This window comes from Gorilla gorilla, chromosome 14 (genome assembly GCF_029281585.2).
Source record: "Gorilla gorilla gorilla isolate KB3781 chromosome 14, NHGRI_mGorGor1-v2.1_pri, whole genome shotgun sequence".
In the NCBI taxonomy this organism is placed as follows: domain Eukaryota; kingdom Metazoa; phylum Chordata; class Mammalia; order Primates; family Hominidae; genus Gorilla; species Gorilla gorilla.
Window position 1 is genome coordinate 59,476,316 of NC_073238.2, and position 23,068 is coordinate 59,499,383.

Sequence of the window (23,068 nt, forward strand, 5' to 3'; positions counted from 1 at the left end):
CCCTTAGGAGAAAGCCAGATTATCTCGTTTTAGTCTATTCTAAATTTATATTTACTTGCTAGGGGGTGGCGAGTGGGTGTTGCTTGTCCAAGGTAGTATCTGTAAGGTCTCCACAGCCCTAAAACTATAAAAATGGTGCTTCAGTACCTGCACCAAGGGAGACATCCCTGGATCATGGGACTATGTTTCTCTGCCTCATTGCAGATACAAACCGGAACTGCTCAATTTAGTGGTTTCAGCAGAAGGGTTTAAATCACACATGTCAAAGATTAGCTTACCTGGATCCACTTGGCCACTAGATTTGAAGATTTTATCTGCCTTTGCAGGCAAAAACATATAAAATTTTGAAAGATTGGGGTCCTGTTTCCTACTCAGTACCTTAACTCTTTATTCTGTCTTAGACATCTTTAATCATACATAACCAACTTTGAGAATTTAAACTGGTACTTAGTATGAGTATATCCTATAGTTAATTGGGTCCAGTGCCTAACTAAACTCTGGCAGAACCTTCCACTATGAGGTAATACTAATGTCCTACCATCTGCATAAGGCAGAACTCATTCCAGCAGGAATTCCCATCTTTTTACCAACTCCTTATGGGAAATGAGGTCTTTGTCATCCCGTGATTGATGCAGGACATCATTGTAATATATACACTTGCTCCATTTATATGCCAGAGATACTCCTATGCCATGGAAGGAAGTGGAACCTTACCAGGAGGTTATCCCTCCCGACTGGAAGATACAAAAAGTATGATAATTCTCCTAGACTTAACAGGTCATTCCTCTATAAAATTCAAACACTCTTCAAGGAAAAGGGATGGTTTTAGAAGCTGCGTTTGATAAGAACAGGGAGCTTCTGTCTCCACATTCTCTCCTGCTATCAAATCTTGGTTGTTGTCAGCTGCATGCTTCTCTGCTTGTCTTTTAAAAGGATTTCATTCCCATTACCTTAGAAAGAAAGTAAAAGCTAGAGAAGCTGCTGTCAGTTTTTTACTTAAATCTGACAGTATATCTCTGCCTTGGACTTGCCCACATTTTTTTTTGTTTTTTTGTTTATTGATCTGTGTTTTGACCTTCCTCTGCCTTTCACAAGCTGAGTTTCTTTTTTTTTTTAACATGTACTTGCTTCATCACCTCTTGTCAATAGCACTGAATGTAAGAAACATTCATTTTGATATTGAGGTATGAATATTTTGTGTTGGCTTCTTTTGTGTGTTAAAAATAAAAATTACACTGTCTCATTATTGACATGTTTTAAGAATCAAGGATTTTTCCATGTTAATGTAATTCTTTTTGAGTGTCCAAATTTTAGTTCTATTTTGAAATATAAAATTTATCTGCTCTAAATGTTGTCTGCTACTGGTGTTACACTAACAAAAGTACTATGGCAGCCACTTTATGTAACTGATTGACCACAGCATCTCACAAACTGTGCAAAGTACTTGAACCTTCCTAGGACTAATAGGACGTAACCTCTGGCCACAAGGTCATGTGAACATGTCATTGCAGTCCAAAGAATACAGCTGTAAATATTTTGCAGTGTTGAACTGCGTCTTCAAGGAAGACCAGGAAAATTGCCTACATTGGTAAATGTTTTAGCTTCATTTGAGGAGTGTAGAAAAACATAAGGCACTATGTGTCAAAAGGAGCACAAATAAAGACAACAGACTAGCTCAGAAGTTCAGGTGAAATTCCATTCCACATTTCTTTGATTTTCACTACAGAGGCAATCTTGACAATTTATAAGTCATATTAATTCATGTTTTACATGTACTTTGGAAAATGAGTATTTCAGGGAAACCTGTGTTTTATAATTTTGTAAGCAGAAGTCATACCTTAAGTTTTTTAAAATGAAGTTTTTTTTTGAAATATAACCTGTGCGTTATTATTTACTGGAAAATTCTATTGTAACCAGATGAGCATAGCACTTATGTAAGGCATCAAATGAACATTAAAATTATAATATTGTACAGAACTCATTTTTATAGTGCTATTTGGCAAAATGCAATTTTACTTTCTCTTTGGGAAGAAGATATTTTAAGCTAATAACCATTATCTACAATCTCAAAATGAAGGGCATAACTTTGAAAACTCTTGTAAAGGTAGTACAGTTAGGAAGTAAATGACTAAAGAGGGTCTCTGTTACCATATACTAGCGCCTGCCACTGTTCCTTCTGATTTTCTCATCACTTAACATCCCCTTGTGTCTTCAGTGATGAGGTGGTGTGGAGGAGAGAGAAGAGGACCTGAACAGGAGAACAGGATGTGATGGCTCAAGGGAGCAAATGTGGTTTCTTGCAGAGTAGGGAGGAGTTGTAAATTAGGGATGGAGAACTCTATCATATCACACATTTTTTTCATATTTACCATTTCTATAACTGAGGTACATCTTAATATCGTTAGCTTGTCAAAGTTTAGCAGCAGTATTTTGTCTTGGTGGCACGTAAAATAATGGTTGCTATTACAAATGATAGCATCTTATAGTTGATGAAATATTTGAGCAGCTCTGTGAGCTATTCCCTCCGTATCACAAGAAAGTAAAATTAACAGACAGGGAGGAGGGAAAGAATTTTGCAGGGAGATGAGAGAGAGAGGGAGAGACAAAACAATGTGGCTGCTGGATGTTAAAATTAGGCAAATTATTTTATAACTTTTATAAAATTAAATTTTATTTTTTGATACAGGTTCTTGCTCTGTCACCCAGGCTGGAGTGTATTGCAACCTCAACCTCCTGGGCTCAGGTGATCTTCCTGCCTTAGCCTCCCGTATAGTTGGGGCCACAGGCATATCCCACCATACCTGGCTAACTTTTTTATTTTTTTGTGGAGACTGGGTCTCACTTTGTTGCCCAGGCTGGACTCAAGCTATCCTCCTGCCTCAGCCTCCCAAAGTGTTGGGATTACAGATGTGAGCCACCATGCGTGGCAAAATTCCTGACGATCAAATAGAGATCAGAATATTACTTCACAAGTTTGAATAAAGAGCAGCTTTTTAATAATACAGGGATAGAAAGTTTGCCTAACTAGTTTGTTAAGATGCTAGTACCTTTTATTAGTAGACCTCACCTGAGCCCACAGGCAAAAAAACTTCTAGGAACATATTTTAAATGAGAAGAAAGGAGACTACTAGATATATTAAAAATGGTTTGCCTTTTAAATGTACCTGCTTCTTGAAAAGATTATTTCTTCAGTCTTTTCCCAGAGAGTGTTGACACAGGTGTGATGTAATTAAGAGTCAGGAGAGTAACTTCGAGGTCTGGAGGATCAGCCTGAAATGTTGGTCGGTAGTCCTCTGGTCTGGGTTTTTACAGGAGCTGGAAGTTCTCTTAAAGGCCTCCACATTCAACTGGATCCAGAAGGTCTTGTGGAAATGAATGAGTGTAACTTCCTGATGCCTAAGACTTCCTAACATACTTGATTTCATTACTTACATGCCAATGCTAATAAGCAGTGTTGCTGCTTGCTTATTCCTTTAACTTGTTCAAACTAGGGATGCCCTTAACTTTTTAAAAAAATTGCCAGTATCATTTCTCCTCAGTTCTTTGACATAGAGTGTATCTCAAGTTCAGATATAGGGCAGGATAATCCAGCATAGAGCACAAATTTAAATATTTTCAAGCCTTGGGCAGCTTCTTAACATTTTGTTATTCTCTTTCTACTCAAAGAAAATTTAATTATATCTAGGTCTTTTGGAAAGTACTAGAGCAAACAAAATGAACACTAATGAAATAATAAAACATCCCCAGTTGGAGAGGAAGGCTAGCATTTTTATTTAGTGAAAGAGACCTAGAAGAGATCTCAGACATTCTAGTAATATCATTATTATGGATGCTGAGGCCCAGAGATGTAAAATAACTTCTCCAAAGTAACACTGCTGTTTAGTGACAGAATCTTAACTAGAAGCCTTCAGTTCTTTTTATAGGATGTGCTTTATATACGTAACCTTTAAAATTTTCTCTCGAGTTTTTTCTGATTTTAGGTGGTGGGATATACATAAATAAATTACCATCATCAAAGATGGGTGTTCATACTCAATAAGATTCTTTTGGTTGCAAGTAGCAGAAACCAGTCAACAAACCAATCTAGCCAAAAAAGGAGTGCGGGGGAGAATTTAGAAGGAATCCCATACTATTTCCCAGAATCCAAAGAAGAGCAAATGGCCAAGGAAAAGATATGAATTGAGCCATTCCAAAGCCTTTGGTAGGATGAGTTTGTGTGGCTTCTCTGCAGAGTGCTGGCAAGACCATGTCCTTCTAGTAATTTGTGGTGTGAGCCCCTTAGTTGAACATTTCAAGCACAAGAGCGAGCAAGCACAGACACACATAGAGGCCATTCCTACCACCTTCAGTGCTCTTCCTTCTTACCCCCACCCACCCCAGTCTAAATCCTACCCATTTTTCAAGGTCCAGCACAATCATTGCTTTTTCTTCAAAACTCTTCTTGGCCTGGCGTGGTGGCTCACGCCTGTAATCCTAGCACTTTGGGAGGCTGAGGTGGGCGGATCACCAGAGGTCAGGAGTTCAAGACCAGCCTGGCCAACATGGCAAAACCCCATCTCCACTAAAAATACAAAAATTAGCCTGGTGCAGTGGTGCGTACCTGTAATCCCAGCTACTCAGGAGGCAGAGGCAGGAGAATCGCTTGAACCCAGGAGGCGGAGGTTGCGGTGAGCCAAGATCGCACCACTGCACTCCAGTCTAGGCAACAGAGCGAGACTCCATCTCAAAACAAAACAAAACAACTCTTCTTGATCTCTAGCTAGACATAATCTGAGAGTGTGTGTGTGTGTGTGCGTGCGAGCGAGTACATGTGTGTTTAATCCCAGTACTCTTGTATGTTTCTATTTTATGACCTTTAACATATTCGACTTGACAGAAGAATCCTACAGCACATATGGAATAACCAGTAATTGGTCAGTTACATTAAAAGATGGGAAATCATAAAAATGATATCAATATGCAGTTCCTATCTGCCTTAAACATTTTATCTTAAAACTTATAAATGTACGTTTAGTTGGCTGGGCACGGTGACTCACACCTGTAATCCCAGCACTTTGGGAGGCCGAGGTGGGCAGATCACGTGAGGTCAGGGGTTCAAGACCTGCCTGGTTACCATGGTGAAACCCTGGCTGTACTAAAAATACAAAAATTAGCTGGGCATGGTGGCGCACGCCTGTAATCCCAGCACGTCAGGTGGCTGAGGCATGAGAATTGCTTGAACCTGGGAGGCGGAGGTTTCAGTGAGTTGACATTGCACCACTGTACTCCAGCTACTCCAGCCTGGGTGACAGAGTGAGACATCATCTCAGAAAATAAATAAAATAAAATAAATGTACATTTAGTTGCTGATGTATATGTAAGACAAGGCCTTTGCTTTGAATATAGGATACTGACTGACCATCTGTTTTCTTTGTTTTTCAAAAATTAAACCCATCATTTAGTTTTTCAGTCTCACTCTGTCGCCTAGGCTGGAGTGCAGTGATGTGATCTCAGCTCATTGCAACCTCTACCTACAGAGTTCAAACAATTCTCATGCCTTAGCCTCCCAAATAGCTAGGACTACAGGCACGCACCACCACGCCCAGCTTTTTTTTTGTTTTTTTTTTTGTTTTTTGTATTTTTAGTAGGGACACGGTTTCCTTGTGTTGCCTGGGCTAGTCTCAAACTCCTGGCCTCAAGTGATCTGCCCTCCTCGGCTTCCCAAAGTTCTGGGATTACAGGCGTGAGCCACTGCACCTGGCCCCATGATTTAGTTTAGATTTTCGATTTTGGTTTCTTTGAAAAGGAGCAAGAACTTAGACACTGTGAAACTATCTAAATGCAGACTCTTTCTAGACTCCTGTGCTTCCCTTTCAGTCTCCAGTTGTCTCACCTGTACCTAATTTGACAGTATTGTTTTACAACTTACCTTTATATCATCTTACCAAAGCATTCTACATAGTTTTTATAGAAACACCCCCCAAACTCCCCTCATACTTGCAATTTAATGGGCTTCTGTAATACATAATCAGATTACATAGTTATTAAAACTAATATAGACAAGTTCTAGCATCGTTTGAGCAGACGTGTGTGGGAGTACTAGAGATTAACCTATTACCCACTAGTATATAGTAACTGTGGGCATCTGTCGCTATATTTAATAGCAGGCAATTGAGAGCCTTTGTTAATCTAGAGGTAAGTTAAGTAGAGGTGTATCAAAAGTGCTTCTGGTGTATTAAGATGATTTATATACCTGTCTTATCCTACGAGACCAGCAGCTCTTGAAATGTGGTCTGGGAACCACTGGGCAGAGGGGTCCCCGAGATCCTTTCAAGGGATCAGTGATGTCAAGACCATTTCTATAATAATGCTAATGGCTTTTTTTTATTTTTTCACTCTCATTCTCTAGAAATTTCTTAATTTTAGTTTCTAATATGGTAGATATCAGCAGTTAAAACTTATAAACAGGTTTTTTGGGAGTCTATACATTTTTCCTCTTAAAAACATTTAAATTTAGGTTTTTTAAGCTTATTTTTAATTGACAAGTAAAATTTGTGTATATTTATGGTATATAACATGATGTTTTGATATATGCATATGTGTGGAATGGCTAAATCAAGCTATTCATATCTATACTTTTTAACTAATACATGCCACAGAACGTTTGAGAAAGTCTACACTCCTTGAGGGTAGGAGCTGTGTTTCATTTGTTATTCCTGGTGTGCTCTTGCATTGTCTTTTACATAGTAGGCACTCAGTAAATAGTTAAGAAATGTGTGAGAATAAAATGAATTATTTTTCAAGTATTTATGGTCTTTTAAACTGGGTCAACAAACTAGTTTTAAGTAAAGGTTTCTGTATTAATGAATAAGATCTATAATTAGCAGCAGTAATGTGCAATTGGGTGCTTTTAAATACTTTTAAAATAAAATTTAATAACTTTCCTTTGAAATCTTAAGCAGTATTTTGAAAAAGACAAGAAGTGTGGTTTAGTGGAAAGAATTTGAGAATGTGTTCCTATGAGGCTTTAAAAAGAGAGCAGGCAAATCATGCCTAGGGGGCTGCATCAGGAGTAAATTGGCCTTTTAAAAATGTATTTAAGAAGAGACGGGGAGAAAGGAAGTGAACAGAGATGCCAGGTTACTTAGGAACATCCAGTGGATGGGAAAATTCGTTGCTGATGAAGACTTTTCCATTCACTTTGAGTAGCATTTGGAAGCTATTTTAGGTTTGAAAAGAAGATATGATTGAAAATTATGGTTTGAGGAAGTAAATGTTATTGCTCTGTGAGTGACCTTGACTGAAGAATAGTGAGGAGATTGGTGGCCAAGTTGTAATGGGCAGTTGCTGTGGACCTGATTTCTACCCTTGAGCTGTCATATGGAGAAGGTTGATAGCACAAACCTTTAACTGAAAGTTAAATTCAGCCTGTCCACCTGGAGTAGGTACTGCTAAATAAGTGGGGAGCATTCACTTAGTAAAAGGTAGCTATATTAGTCCATTTTCACACTGCTATAAAGAAATGCCTGAGACTGGATAGTTTATAAAGGAAAGAGGTTTAATTGACTCACGGTTCCGCATACCTGAGGAGACCTCAGGAAATTTACATTTATGGTGGAAAGCAAAGGGGAAGCAGGCACCAAGGTGGCAGGAGGGAGAAGTGAGAGCACAGGAAAAAGCTGCCAGTGAGAACTCACTCATTATCACGAGAACAGCATAGGGGAAACTGCCCCATGATCCAGTCACTTCCCTCCCTTGACACATGGGGATTATAATTCGAGATGAGATTTGGCTGGGGACACAGAGCCAGACCATATCAGTAGCTCTTTTAGTTGCAACATTAATAAACGTGGATATGTGACTAAATTATTTGCAGGGATAGTAGTCTAGATTTATTTATTTTATTTATTTAGTTTTTTGAGACGGAGTCTTGCTCTGTTGCCAGGCTGGGGTGCAGTGGCACTATCTTGGCTCACCGCAACCTTTGCCTCCCGGGTTCAAGCGATTCCCTTGCCTCAGCCTCCTGAGTAGCTGGGACCACAGGTGCGTGCCACCATGCCTGGCTAATTTTTTATATTTTAGTAGAGACGGGGTTTCACCATGTTGGCCAGCATGGTCTCGATCTACTGACCTCATGATCTGCCTGCCTCGGCCTCCCAAAGTGCTGGGATTATAGCTGTGAGCCACCGTGGCCGGCCTAGATTTATTTTTTTAAAGGATTAATTGTCTTCCTTTATTGGACTTTCCTTATGCATTTAAGACATTTGATATATCAGATTTTCCCAAATCTTGCTATTGTTGTGACGACTAAAGAATTTTTCTTGATAGAACTTTCAGCTTCAGCAAGAGCCAAACTTGAATATAAGCTTTTTGCTTTAAGAAAATTCAAATTTTAATTTTATTAAAGACATTAATGAGAAGAAGTTATTTTTAGAATTTAAACTTTACTATAAAATAATTACGGCTTTTAAAATATTTTCTTCCTGCCATATTTTGGTATAAGGTAGTCATGCTTCTCATCATTGCTTTTTCTGCATCTTCTTGAGATTTGTTGCATATGTTGCATTAAGGGACCCTGGATACATTGATTATATATACAGTGTGCTTGTAATTAGTTCGTACAGCGTCTCCTAGATTTTGGAGACATCCAAAGATCGCTAAAAAAAGATTTTTTAGTATAAATATGTAGCCATGGTTCTATACACTTTCTGCATTTTGATCAATTTATCTGTCTCCCCCAGTGAACTGTATGCTTCTTGAAAACAGTACTGTGTCTTAATCATCTTGATTCCACAATGCCTAGATGGGGCCTTTTGCATAGCAGACATTTTGCTAATGTTAGTGGAATGAAGTAATTCTCTCTGAAAAGATGAATCATAAATGCACTACTCATGAGCCAGGGAATTTCCTGAGTCTCTTCTTAAAACCCAGGTGAATTCTTGTGGAAATATGACTGAACCTTAACTGTTTCTAACCACAGTCATACATTTCCAGGGTATAAAGCTGGTACCATCATGAGACATTTACATGTGTATTATATAATAAGGTAAGGTCTGTCAAGTGACCACACCACAATGCTTGGTGGCCAGTAGGCACACAATAGATGCTAGCCTTTGTTTCCTTTTTCTGATTCTCCTAGGTTTTATGTCAGAGTCACTATAAGAATTACTAAGGATAGGGGAAATTGCCTTTCTGTTTGGACAAATATTCATAGCAGTTAAAGATTCTGTTTTGACATGCCCAGATTTAGAATTCTGCAGGAAAACAGAAGTCAGAGCAGCTGGCAGGCTGAACTGGTACACAGTATAACCCAGACAGTAGACCTGCCCAGTGTCACAGTATTTTCTGGGCTGGCTGTTTTAGTCACAAGGTACTCGAGAATTTTATTCACATACACAAACACACACACACACACACACACACACACACATACGGTCTTTGATTTAGTGGTTTAGACTAGCTGTGTTTTCAGAAGTTACTTCTTTGTCAAAGACGATAGCCTTTATACTCTTTAATTTGATTTTATGCCCTTTTAATCTACCTTATTTAGAAGGAGCAGAGTGTATAAAAGCTGTTCCTGGCAAAGGGCCGCAGCAGCCTAATAAACAAATCTGACAGGAGCCCAGTTTGTTACTAAGCCAAGAATAAGGTTTCTCTCTGTTCTGACCAGTGAGATTCCTGAAACTTAACTATTTTTTCTTGATTTTTGATATTAATTATATTTGATTGTCATATTACTGTGTTTATTGTGTCAAAATACAGTCTTGAAAATGATAAGTATTATCTCTGAATCCTTTTTTTTTTCCATTCAAGATAAGCTGTCATTGGAAGGAATAGTGGTACAAAGAGCTGAATGCCGACCAGCTGCCAGTGAAAACTACATGCGATTAAAAAGGTTGGTGTTTTGTAACTCCAGAATGATACCTGATATTTCCCTTTGGGGATTGAGATACGTGTGTTATATCGCCTATTGACTGCATTAAAACTGTGCTTATTGTTGAGTGTTTGCTTCAAAAGCTGTTTGGTTTTAAAAGCAAGTAAGAGTTTCTTTGGCACTAAAGAAATTTCAGTATCTGGGCTGTTTATTTGAGGTATTTTAAGCTACTTTGTTAATACATCCTGGAATCAAAGTTTTTAAATTACATTTTCTAGTTGTCTTTATAAATATTGATTCTTTAAAGATATGTATAAGATCTTTGTAATATTTTATTTTCCAGGGCTGTAATTTTTCCATAATAAATATGTATCCAAAATACTGTAACTGGGCCAGGCATGGTGGCACATGCCTGTAATCCCAGCACTTTGGGAGGCTGAGGTAGGTGGACCATTCAAGCCCAGGAGTTTGAGACCAACCTGGGCAACATGGTGATATCCTATCTCTACAAAAAGATAGAAAAATTAGCTGGGCGTGGCTGAGGTGTGAGGATTGCTTGGGCCTGGGAAGTGAAGGCTGCAGTGAGCTGAGATCACGCCACTGCACTCCAGCCTAGGTGACCCAGTGAGACCTTGTCTCAAAAAAAAAAAAAAATTGTACTGTATAAAGCAAGTGTAGTTGCCAGAATATCATCCTATTCTCTTGATCTATAGAGAAATTTTTATAAACATATATACAGTGTTAGAGAGTTTGTTTCAGGATCTTCCCCTGCCCCCTAAATTTTTATGTGGTTAACATTTTGTAATTAGTATTTAAAAATGCTGATTGTAAATTCTTGATACCCCAAATTTTATGACGTTCAAAGAGTCAGCAATTTTTTAAGCCCTGAGGAAATATATTATACCTGTTTCATAGTTTATTTTTAATGTGTTTTAGCCACATGTGATTTAGAATTATACTTTTTTTGTTCATTCATTCAGTACTTACTGTCTGCCAGGTGCTTTCTTAGAAGTGAGAGAAATAGCAGTAGACAAAAATCTCTGCGTTCGTGGACCTTCCATTGTCGCAGATTGTAGATACGCTGAATCGGTAGTGGAGAAGACACTGCTGAAGTAGTGGTAGTGGCCTGTTGGATATCAGCATTCTCATCTATATAAGAGGCCAGTTGAGCTGGATCATCTCAAAATTTTGCATCATCTTTAAAAGTTTCCTTCTTTTGTCAATTAGATTAGACTCTATCTCCTAAGAATGACATAGACTTGTTCTCTTGTCAAATAATTCCTCTAATTTAAATGTGTCCTTGGGGCAAATAAAAGAATGACAATCAAAATGAAAAATATTTATAACAGAAAATAGCTTTGGAAAACAGGCAGCAGATGTTTCTTTCATTGTTTTTAGCTTATAAAATTTATTGTATAGTAGTAAATTTTTGAAGTCTTTTTGAAAATTTATCTCTTCATATGTAACTACTGAAATTGAAAAAATGCAAAATCTGGTTACCAAGCTGCTTACCAAGATCTTTTTCTGTGGCCCTAATTTTCTTTAAAGGGTTCTAAAGATTTCTGATGATGAGATCAGGCAGGTCACCTGCTGTGTTTATAAAATGGCTGCTTTTTTCCTACCAAAAAAGAAGTGAAAATTGTTTAGTCTTTCAAGTGTGCTGAAAGATCAGCTGTTACATAGTCATGCACTATATAAGGACATTTGGTGTTCTCATAAGATTACAGTACTGTATTTTTTCTGTTGCTTTTCTGTGTTTAGATACACAAATACTTAAAATTGTGTTACAGTTGCCTACAGTATTCATTACAGTAATGTGTAGCAGAGTATACCATCTAGGTTTGTGTAAGTACACTCTATAATGTTTGCACAACAGTGAAATTGCCTAACAATGTATTTCTCATGAGGTATCCCCATTGTTAAGCCATGCATGACTGTATTTTAATCTTTACTTAAGTGACTTAGAAAAAGAAACAAGTGCTTCAGGAGGATCATGTGAGTTTCATGAAGTAGATGATGACATAAGTCTTGAAGACAGCTTTTTTTGACCAAGTGGAGAAAGAGATGGGGTAAGAACATTCAAAATAGACATGCACAAAGACATGGGGAAGACTTTAGGGACCTGTGTGTGGTTCTGTAAGCCTGGAATGGAGGAATTGTTCGAGAGGATGGCAGAAGCTCCAGCCCAGACCTCTTTCTTCAACATCAAACATACATACAAAAGCCGGGTTGAATGTCTGATAGACATTTCAAATATGTAAAAAACTGAACTCCAGATCTTTCCCGCGAAACCCCCTCTACTAGCACTTTTCTTGTCTCAGTTAATACCAACTCTGTCCTCTCATTTTTTCAGTCCAAAAACATTGGTTTTTAGTTAAACCTTGGTTTAGTCTTAGTTCTTGACTCCTCTCACACCCCACATCCAATGTGTCAGAAGAATCTTGTTGACTGTTCCTTCAAAATATTACACATCCATAGTCTGATCACCCCCATGAACTGCCATTATTTCTTACCTGGATTACTGCAGTAGCCTCCTACCAGAGTTCCTGCTTCCACCCTTGCCCCACTGTAGTCTCTTCTCAGCACAGTAGCCAGGGAAGTTCTTTTAAAGTCTAAGTCAGATCATGCCATTCGTCTGTTCAAGTGTCACTTGCAGTGCTTCCTGTATTACTCAGAATAAAATCTAAGTCCTTAATAATGATCTACAGGGTCCTATGTGATCATCCTACGACTGTCTACACCTTCTTGCCATTCTCATCTTTTTCTTCCCTCCCCTCCACTCATTCTGCTCCAACCACACCTGTCTCCTAACAGTCCATGAGCCCTCCAGGCACACATCCACACTGCAGCCTTTGCACAGACATTCTTTTCTGCCTGGAACAGCCTTTCTCCAGATAAATGCATGGCTTGCCACCTCACCCCTTTCATGTCTCTTCTCAAAATACCACTTTTTCATGAGGCCTACCTTGACTACCCTACCTCTTTCTATACTTGTATCTTCTTCATAGCACACGTCACCTCCTACTAAACTATGTAGTTTACTTATATTTATTGCCACGTTTTCCCTCCTGCAGTTTAAGTTCCCATGAAAACAAAGTTTGTTTTTTTCTTTTTTGACTTTATTTTTTGTGCATGTCGATTTGGCTCACTCATTTACATAGACACATTTGTCTACAATAGTTCATTCCGCATAGTAGCTAGTCAGTAAATATTTGGTGAGTGAATGAATGGCACAAGATGAGGTTTAAAATGTTAAAGAGTCTTAGATACTATGGTAAGAAATTTGGACAGTGTGTGCTAGAACTATTAAGGAGATATGGAAAAATTTTAAGCTGGGTGGAATCTAAAGGGATTTGTATTTTAGATAGATCATTCTGGCCATAGTATAAAGATTAGAAGCTGGGAGATAAGCTTGAAGCAGATATAATAATCCAGGTTCAAAATGTCTGAATGACTAAACAAGGTGGTTCTAGTCAGAAAGGAGATGAGAGTCTCTTTTGAGGATAGCTGGAGGTAGAGCCAATAGGACTTAATGAACTTACTTCAGACTTCTTTGGTTGTGGAATGGGAGATTCTTCTGGTTGGTGGTGGCTCTTGTGGCCTAGCTGTGAATATCCCAGATTGGCTCCCTGCTGTCCTGTGCATTGCAAGGAAAGTTTACACTGATGAGAGGAGAGGGATAGGGAAGTTTTTGTAGTCCCTGTGTCCATTATAATTTAATCCCATTTGGCAGTTTACATAAAAGACTCGAAGCAGAAAATACATAAAATTGTAAGAACGGTACCAAGGTATAAATTATCAAAATAGCAAACTAATTTAAGTCATGAATTATTTTATTTACAATTACCCAACATTATCACTAAGGTGAGGCTCAAAATTTTTTTTCTGTTTTTTTTTTAAAACTGTGAACAACATGGGTTTGAAATTATTTTTAAATATTTACTTATTTATTTATTTATTTTTAGAGACAGGATCTCACTATGTTGCCCAGGCTGATCTCAAACTCCTAGGCTCAAGTGATCCTCCTACCTCAGCCTCCCAAAGTGCTCGGATTATAGGCATGAGCCACCATACCTGGCCAAGCTCAAAAAAAAAAAATTTTTTTTTTTTTTGAGAGACAGAGTTTTGCTCTCGTTGCCCAGGCTAGAGTGCAATGGTGCAATCTCAGCTCACCGCAGCCTCCGCCTCCTGGGTTCAAATGATGCTCCTGCCTCAGCCTCCCAAGTAGCTGGTATTCCAGGCATGTGCCACCATTCCCGGCCAATTTTGTATTTTTAGGAGAGACGGGTTTCTCCATGTTGGTCAGGGTTGGTCTTGAACTCCTGACCTCAGGTGATCCGCCCACCTCGGCCTCCCAAAGTGCTGGGATTACAGGCGTAATCCACTGCACCAGCCCAGGCTCAAAATTTTAAAGAATCATAAGATACTATTCTTATTCCAGATAGTTTAGTCTTTAAACCTGAAGAAACACACACACACACACACACGCACGCACACCACACACCCCCACATGTGCGCACGCACACACACAGTTACCCTACTACCTAAAGGATCTGTTTACAGACAATGTCGTGGAGGAAAGGCATAGCAATGTGGTAGTGCTATTGAATGTAATATGGAAAGGCAGTTTTCAGATGTAGGTAACATTAAAGTAGAAGTGTTTGAGAACAGAATTGGTAAGTCTGAGATATTCTATACCTAGATTTTTCATAAACATGCTCACAATTTTTCAGGGCCTCCTTCTGACTGCATAGTTTTTAGTCATATTCAAGTTTTTTGATTATCTGGCTCTTGTCTTACTTGTCTTTATTTTCAGCTATTCTCTTTTACATAGGCATTATATAGTTATAGCACACTACAAGTTCTTATCCCACATATGCTTGGCACTTTCCCATATTATGCCTTTGCTACTTAAATGCTGCATCTTCTACCTAGGATTGATTGATTTCTTTCTTTCTTTCTCTTTCTTTCTTTCTTTCTTTCTTTCTTTCTTTCTTTCTTTCTTTCTTTTCTTTCTCTTTCTCTTTCTTTCTCTCTCTTTCCCTCTTTCTCTTTCTCTCTTTCTCACTTTCTCTCTCTCTCTTTCTCTCCTTCTCTCTCTCTCTTTCTCTCTTTCTTTCTTCTTTTTTTTGAGACAAGTCTTGCTTGCTCTGTTTCCCAGGCTTAAGTGCAGTGGAGCGATCTCCGCTCACTCCAGCCTCTGCCTCCCAGGTTCAAACGATTCTCCTGCCTCAGCCTCCCAAGTAGCTGGGACTACAGGCATCCTCCAGCACGGCTGGCTAATTTTTGTAGTTTCTTTTTTTTGTTATTGAGACAGGGGCTTACTCTGTTGCCCAGGCTGGAGTGCAGTGGTGCGATCTTGGCTCAGTACAACCTCCGCCTCCCACCTCCAAGCGATTCTCCCACCTCAGCCTCCCGAGTAGCTGGAAGTACAGGCATGTGCCACCACGCCTGGCTAATTTTTGTGTTTTTAGTAGAGACAGGGTTTCACCTTTTTGGCCAGGCTGGTCTCTAACTCCTGGCCTCAAGTTATCCATCCGCCTCAGGCTCCCAGTGTGCTGGGGTTACAGGCGTGAGCCACCGTGCCCGGCTAATTTTATTTATTTATTTATTTATTTATTTATTTATTTATTTATTTATTTATTCTTATTCTTATTATTTTTTTTGAGACAGAGTCTCGCTCTGTCACCCAGGCTGGAGTGCAGTGGCGCCATCTCGGCTCACTGCAAGCTCTGCCTCCTGAGTTCACACCATTCTTCTGCCTCAGCCTCCCGAGTAGCTGGGATTACAGGCACCCGCCACCACGCCTGGCTAATTTTTTTGTATTTTTAGTAGAGATGGGGTTTCACTGTGTTGGCCAGGATGGTCTCAATCACCTGACCTTGTGATCCACCCACCTCGGCCCCTCAAAGTGCTGGGATTACAGGTATGAGCCATGAGGCCCCAGCTTCTACCTAGGATTTCTTATCTACCTCCTACGGAGATCTTTCTGAGCCTTTAAAACCAACCCAGCATCACTTACTCAGGAAAACCTCCTTATAGTTTCTATTCCCCACCCCATTTAGGATCTTCTATTCCTCTTTTCTGCATTCCCACATATTTAAATGTTTATTCTTCTTTAATGTTTTGGGAATTCATAGTTGTATCCTCTACAACATTATAAACTTCATGAGAGCAGAGACTATGAGTTTTATTTTTCTTTCTTCTTTCCCTCTTATTCTCCCTGTCTCCTTTCCTTCCTTTCTTTTTTTGTGTGTAAATATCCAAAAGTATTTATTGGATTGAAATAGAAATGGCAAAGGTAGGTACAGAAATATGGGAATCATCAGCATTCAGCTTCTTTATTAATAATTTTTTTATTTGCACTTACTTGAAACCTGGACTTTATTTTTCAGTTTTGTATATATGCATATTTCTGTGCACACGTTTGCACGTGTCCCTTGCTTTGAGAAGGAGAAAGTGATTTCAAAATAAATATAAAAACATTTCATCAACAATAAATCTGTTTTTCAAAATATAAAGAAATGAATCTTCTATTTATGGAGGACTAGAAGAGAAAGCTTTTCATCAAAAAAGACCTTAAGTCAATGAGTCGCTTTTCTTTAATCAGTGAATTTTTACTGTATTATATTTTAGTAACTAGCAGCTGAACTACATTCTTGGAAACATAAATGACTATCACAAAGTGTATTTCACATTTATAAATAATGATCTTTAAGAATGATTAGTCTTCTTTTAGCGGGAATTTAACTTTAGTAATTCTTACAGCTCTCTGCTGTTAAATTTTGGCTGATAAATTAGCCAGATGTTATGAGAATTATAACCATATTCATCAAATGTAAGTTAGTAAGATTCTGTCATTCATTTAGATAAAGGTGGAAATTAAATACATACTTTCATACTAGTAAATACATACAGTAACCCAAAGAAATGACCTTCAATCGATGAAATTCAGGCCAAGAAGGAAATGATTTCTTTCATCAGATCCCCTCACATAATAAAAAAATCCTGGAAGACTCCAGTTAGCCACCAAGAAAATCTAAAACTAACTAAATAAAAACCTAATGATTTTGTTTGCTAGTCTTAAAATTGTAACAGCCTAATTTTTCATATTGAGAAGAAAAAAGTGTTCTACTACTTCTCTTACTTTTTCTTTATCTGACATTAGTTTGGATTAATCTGAATATTAGGAGAAAAATTATTTTGAATTGGTAAATATAAATATACTTAATATCACATCATGTCTTATGTATTAAACTGATTTAATTTGGATTATTTTAAGTGTAACTTTTATTTCAGCCTCTTGAGCTTTTCCCTAGTCTTTGAATGGTGGCTTATGTGCCCACTCTATAATTCATATTGTACTTTGTTAAGTATAAAGGAACATAAATATAAGGCAATCATCCTAACATATTTTCTTACAGGAAAATCATAGAAATATGAAATTATATGGCTTTTTGACTTCTGTATGTTTATGTCACTAACTCATCTGAAAATACTTGTCTTAAAAGTTTTTATTTTTATTCCAGTGTTTGTGGATTTTTTTCAAAAACCTAAGAAAACCCTTCTCCTATAGGAACACAGGTTCCCATATGATTATAAAACATTCAAATACTAGCTCAAATATTGAATGGGATACAGGTTGAATATCCTAAGTCCAAAAATCTGAAATCATTTCAAAATCCAAAACTACTTGAGCACTGGCATGATGTTCAGAGGAAATGCTTTGAGAAGTGCTCATTTCAGATTTCAGATGTTAAGGATGCTAAGTTTAATGCAAATATCCCCAAATCAGAAACATTGCTGTTCCAAGAAGTATAAGCTGAATTATAAATAGGATGATCATATCATTGAAAACAGGATACTTTTGAGAATGAAAGCAGGCACTGGATGTCTCCATTAAAAATGCACTAATTTATAATGTAAAACATTTTATAAATGGTTGTAATAAAAGTATAAAAATACCTTTGGGATAAAACTATAACAGAAAACTAGGCAAGGTGTTTTACCCAGAATTTTTTAAAAGACTAAAACTGAGCCAGGCGTGATGGCTCATGCCAGTAATCCCAGGACTTTGGGAGGATGAGGCGAGTGGATCACCTAAGGTCAGGAGTTTGTGACCAACCTGGCCAACATGGTGAAACCCGTCCCTACTAAAAATACAGTAAAATTAGCCAGATGTAGTGGCAGGTGCCTGTAATCCCAACTACTCGGGAGGCTGAGGCACAAGAATCACTAGAACCCAGGAGGCAGAGGTTGCAGTGAGCCATTGCATCACTGCACTCCAACTTGGTTGACAGAGCGGGACTCTGTCTCAAAAAAAAAAAGACTAAAACTGTTTGTTTTAACAAAGACTCCTTAGGGAAACTCAGTGGTAGAGATCACCCTCTTTCCTCTGAAGAGCCATAGCAGCTGTCTCTTTCACAGCCTTGAGCTGTAGACTGCCCCTGAAGATTTACTATTGTGATGAAACAAGGACTTCCAAATGGTTGTAAAAGCTCTTGGGAATGTGTATAAAGAATGAGGCCTGGTGCAGTGGCTCACACTTGTAATCCCGGCACTTTGGGAGGCCGAGTCTTGAGCCCAGGAGTTTGAGACCAGCCTGGGCAACATGGAGAAACACCATCCCTACAACAGCAACAACAAAAATTAGCCAAGCATGGTGGTGCACGCTGAGGTGGGAGGATGGCTTGAGCCTGGAGGTCAAGGCTGCAGTGAGCTGAGGTTGCACCACTGCACTCCCTCCTGGGTGACAGAGCGAGACCCTGTCTCAAGAGGAAAAAAAAGAAGGCACTGGAATAATTTTAAAAACTCAAAGGTTATACATATATATGTATATTTCCTTCTTGTGACCTCTGATATTTTCACTTTAAGATAGGGGGAGTGGAGGAGTTTTTTCAGTAGCTAAGTGTTGTCTCACCCTGAACATCTCTTGTTTTCTTTGGAATTCCCCATCTCTTCTGCCTGCTCTCTTGTGTTCCGTGGTTAGTGACTCTCCTGACATACCCAAATGTGTGATTTTTAATATGTGGGGCTGTACGTCTTTTTTAATCAAAGTCTTGTGTTTGTTTGTTTTTTTGTTTTTTTGTTTTTGAGATAGAGTCTTTCTCTGTCACCCAGGCTGGAGTGCAGCCGTGTGATCTCAGCCCACCGCAACCTCTGTGCCCCTGGGTTGAAGCAGTTCTCCTGCCTCAGCCTCCAGAGTAGCTGGGATTATAAGCACGCGCCACCACACCTGGCTATTTTTTTGCATTTTTAATGGAGACAAGATTGCTCCAAGTTGGCCAGGCTGCTCTCGAACTCCTGACCTCAAGTGATCCACCCGCTTCAGCCTCCCCAAGTGCTGGGATTACAGGCATGAACCACCGCGCCAGCCCAAAGTTTGTTTTTATTTTTAAGGCTATAGAACAGGAATTTCCTTGTGGGGGTCTGACCTCATCTTATTCTGCTGCCATTTTAACTCAGGTGTGCACCATATCAAAGCCAGCCATTTTCACTCTTCCCCAAGTGCATCAAGTGCTTTCATGTCCCTAAATGTCTGCAGTGCTCTTGGTTGCTTTAAGATTCAGCTCAAATGGGCCGGGCGCAGTGGCTCACACCTGTAATCCCAGCACTTTGGGAGGCCGAGGCAGGTGAATCATGAGGTCAGGAGTTCAAGACCAGCCTGGCCAAGAGAGTGAAACCCCATCTCTACTAAAAATAGAAAAATTAGCTGGGCATGGTGGTGGCCACCTGTAATCCCAGCTACTCGGGAGGCTAAGGCAGAGAATTGCTTGAACCTGGGAGGTGGAGGTTACAGTGAGCCGAGATCACGCCGCCGCACTCCAGCCTAGGTGACAGAGCGAGACTCCATCTCAAAAAAAAAAAAAAAAAAAGATTCAGCTCAAATGGGAAATCTCCCTGACCGTTTCTCTTCACACAGAATAAGTACCATGTCCACCAAACTCCTGCTACACTTTTTAAAATAAACCATTACTCACATTTAGCTTTTTATTTTACTTTTATTACTTTTGTTTCTGTCTGTGCTAGATTGTGAGCCCCTTGAGGTCAGGGACTGTATCTTGTTCATCTTCATTCTAACAGCTTTATGTTCAGTTAACACTGGTAGAGCAACCAAAGATGAGCATTTTAAAGTTAAGGATTTATAGTTATACCTTGGTTAATGAATCTCCAGAATTGATACTCTTTTTTAGTTAGCTTTGTTTAAAATTCAAATTATAAGTCCTGAGAAGCAGTATTGGCATGTGATGGTGTTTCTACAAAGCCTTACAGCTTTGCAGGATAAAAATACCTCAGCACACAGTTTCTCTTTGTTCACTCACAGTTGAAAATCAACAGGGTTAACCTTAGGCAAAACTATGAAGTATGGAAAGTTTGTCTTTATTATCCAGGCATCTCCTGTTTTTACTTTTTCCCCTTAGCAATGTCTGTCTTTAGGTGTCTACTTTTTATCTTGTTCTGATCTTTTCTAGCCTGTCAATTCTGGATATATTTTAAGAATGAATGGGCATAAGTCAAACTGGGTATTTGGTTTTAAACCTTTTATTACTCAGTGTGAAATAAAAGCCATTAGATTACCTGTTCAAGTAATTTGAGTAGGCAGATTTTTTTCTCCCCATGGGAAAGAAAGAGAACTCACTGAAATTAAACCATTTATAGATTGGCCCCAAACACAAAATTAAGGAATCATTTTAGTTTGCTGGAGGATTTGTCACCAGGACAACCATCTCTGCTTCGTGGGCCAAATGGGCAGATCTGACCTAGCTGCATTTGTTAGAGATCTGTTCTGAGGATTTAAAATGGGTGCTGAAGGTGACCCACAGAAGTGACCAAATTCCCTTAGGCAGGAGCAGGATGGTCACTGACTAGTCCATATGGCATCTTTGTACGTATTAGAAAAAGGTGCTCCTTCCTCAAGTGTTTTTATTTTTATCTGTCAGAAAATTGTGGTAATTTACAGATTTTGTTAAACAAGAAATTACTGCCATCTGTCAGAAAATTGACACGATAATTGCCATCTCTCATGTGAATGTGCCCCTTTAACACAATGTCATTGTGCACTATAAAACAGGGTGATCTAGGAAGGGGCTGCACCCTCCAGTTTGCTGCAGGCCAATGTGTCCTATTTTCTTAACAGTTTACTTAAAATTTAAGTAATTTCAAATAAACTTGCCTGTCCTTGCAGGCACTGGAATTTTCAATTCTTGGTCTTTGATTTTTCTGAAACATTTGGAAATGCAGGAAAGATACCACATGTTCTTTGTTCAAGAAAAAGGGTCTCATTTAGGGAATTGAATTGATGGGGTGCCGAATGGTCTGGGATTGTTAAATGCTGTTAATCAAGTCTTTAGCTTACTATCAGGAAGAACTAATTTAGACTTTGGGATGATCAGGATTTAAATATTCCTAGTAGTTTGTCACTGACAGTATAGGAACACCTGACTCCTAAGTGTGTTACATTCTATCTGTCTTGCTTGAGACTGTAATGCAGTTGCCATGGGATGTATTGTAAAGAAAACTTGAATTATTTAAGGAATTTTTGAGTTTATAAGTAGAGAAAGAGAAGATGTTGGGGATTTTTTTGTTTTGTTTTGTTTTTTTTAAAAAAAAAAGGCTGCTCAAAGGAAATGACTTTCAGCTAGAATGGTTCAGCCTGCATAGTGGGTCCCTCACTTTTATATGGCTTCATATTATATGAATTAGAAGTTCTTTTTAGTGACTATCCTTTAAAAAAAAAAATCTCATTTCCTTTCTCACAAAAAAGAAAATTGAATCACAGAAAAGTTGTGATTTGCCCAAGGTCATGATTTGTAAATGGCAAAGCTGGAATTTGAACCCACATCTGATTGATTCCAAAGGAATCAGATGACAAGCTACCTCTTTCAGCTTTCAGTTTCAAAAGGTTGCCTGGCTTATTCGTAGGAAAAGAGAAAGGAGCAGCTGGTACTGTCTCTCTCCTTCCTCTTATTGAATGCCCTTCAAAGTCCCACAACTTAAACCAACATTGTTAGTACCATGGTTCCGTTATATTATAAAATAAATACAAGATTCATATAAGATGTAAAACGGTCTCATTCTTTTAGTTTGGAATTTTTATCTAATTTCTGATTTTTTAATTTAAAAGCGAACTTTGATAGCATGATTGAATTGAATTTCAAAGCTCCATATTTCTGCAGGAGAGGTAGAACATTAAATGATTTTACGAGTCTGTGAAGTTTACTTTTCTGAAGTTTATGTGAAATCTCTAATGCTGTGTGTGGGTAGTTTTAATGAACTAGTAGTTGTGCTGTTTTGAAGATCTACTAATCTATAATGTACCCCAGATATTTCTATTGTCATATATTGTACACTTTTGTTTTTATGATTTGAAAGCCTCAAAATGTCTAAAACCTTTTTCTTTTAATGTGTTGTATATTTGAGGAAATCCCAAAGGAAGGAATTAATAATGTTCAGGCAGAAACTTTTCAAACTGAAAAATAGTACATGTCAGAAAAACGGGAAAGGATGACATATATGGGCGTAGTGAGGTTACATAAAACAAAATATGCCAATGAACAGTATTCCCAGTAGAACGCGGCTCCATTAGGGCAAAGACCTTTTTTGTCTGGTTCATTTATGGGTGTGTGTCTCATGAATAGAAGAGTACCTGACACCTAGTAGGTGCGTGATAAATACTTGTTAAGTAAAGAAAGGAATGAAAAGCATGTGATTTGGCTTTATGCGTTTGTGTCGTACAGGCTGCCCAGGGTTTGATCACAATGAGTCATTCTTTTTTAAGCTATTGCATGCCAAGTTGATTTATCTGCTTTTGTTACTTCCCTATATTTCATAGCTTCAGAGTGCCATTTATTACTCATTTGTTTAACAGATGTTTACTGAGCATCTAGTGTATACTAAGCAGTGTAACATTAAAAAGCAACCAGATCTTATGTTTCTTGGAAAATTGATCATACTAATTTAATGTAACTAATAATTTAGGGTATTATTTTATGCTGTGTGAGAAATTGGCACAGGCAGTAAATACTAGATTTCAGAAGTCAAACTTCATCATATAAGTATTTTCCATACTTATACAACCATATAAGTATCAGTAGACTTTGACTAGAAAAAGAGTGGAGGGAGGGCTCCCAGGCAGGAATGGCACAGCCCAACCAAGGAAGGGATAAAACAATAGCAGTGTTCTGGGAAACTTAGTAGAGGTCATCCTGGTAAAGC

The 23,068-nt window shown here is 38.4% G+C and overlaps 1 protein-coding gene across 1 annotated transcript in view; it reads left to right on the forward strand.

The window, feature by feature from the left end:
- Positions 1–23,068, forward strand: part of GTF2F2 (general transcription factor IIF subunit 2) — a 166,650-nt gene that overhangs the window by 79,471 nt on the left and 64,111 nt on the right. Inside the window, exon 5 of the mRNA XM_004054462.5 lies at positions 9,793–9,874. Within this exon, the coding sequence (XP_004054510.1) occupies positions 9,793–9,874 (82 nt within the window). The remainder of the gene's footprint in view (positions 1–9,792; positions 9,875–23,068) is intronic.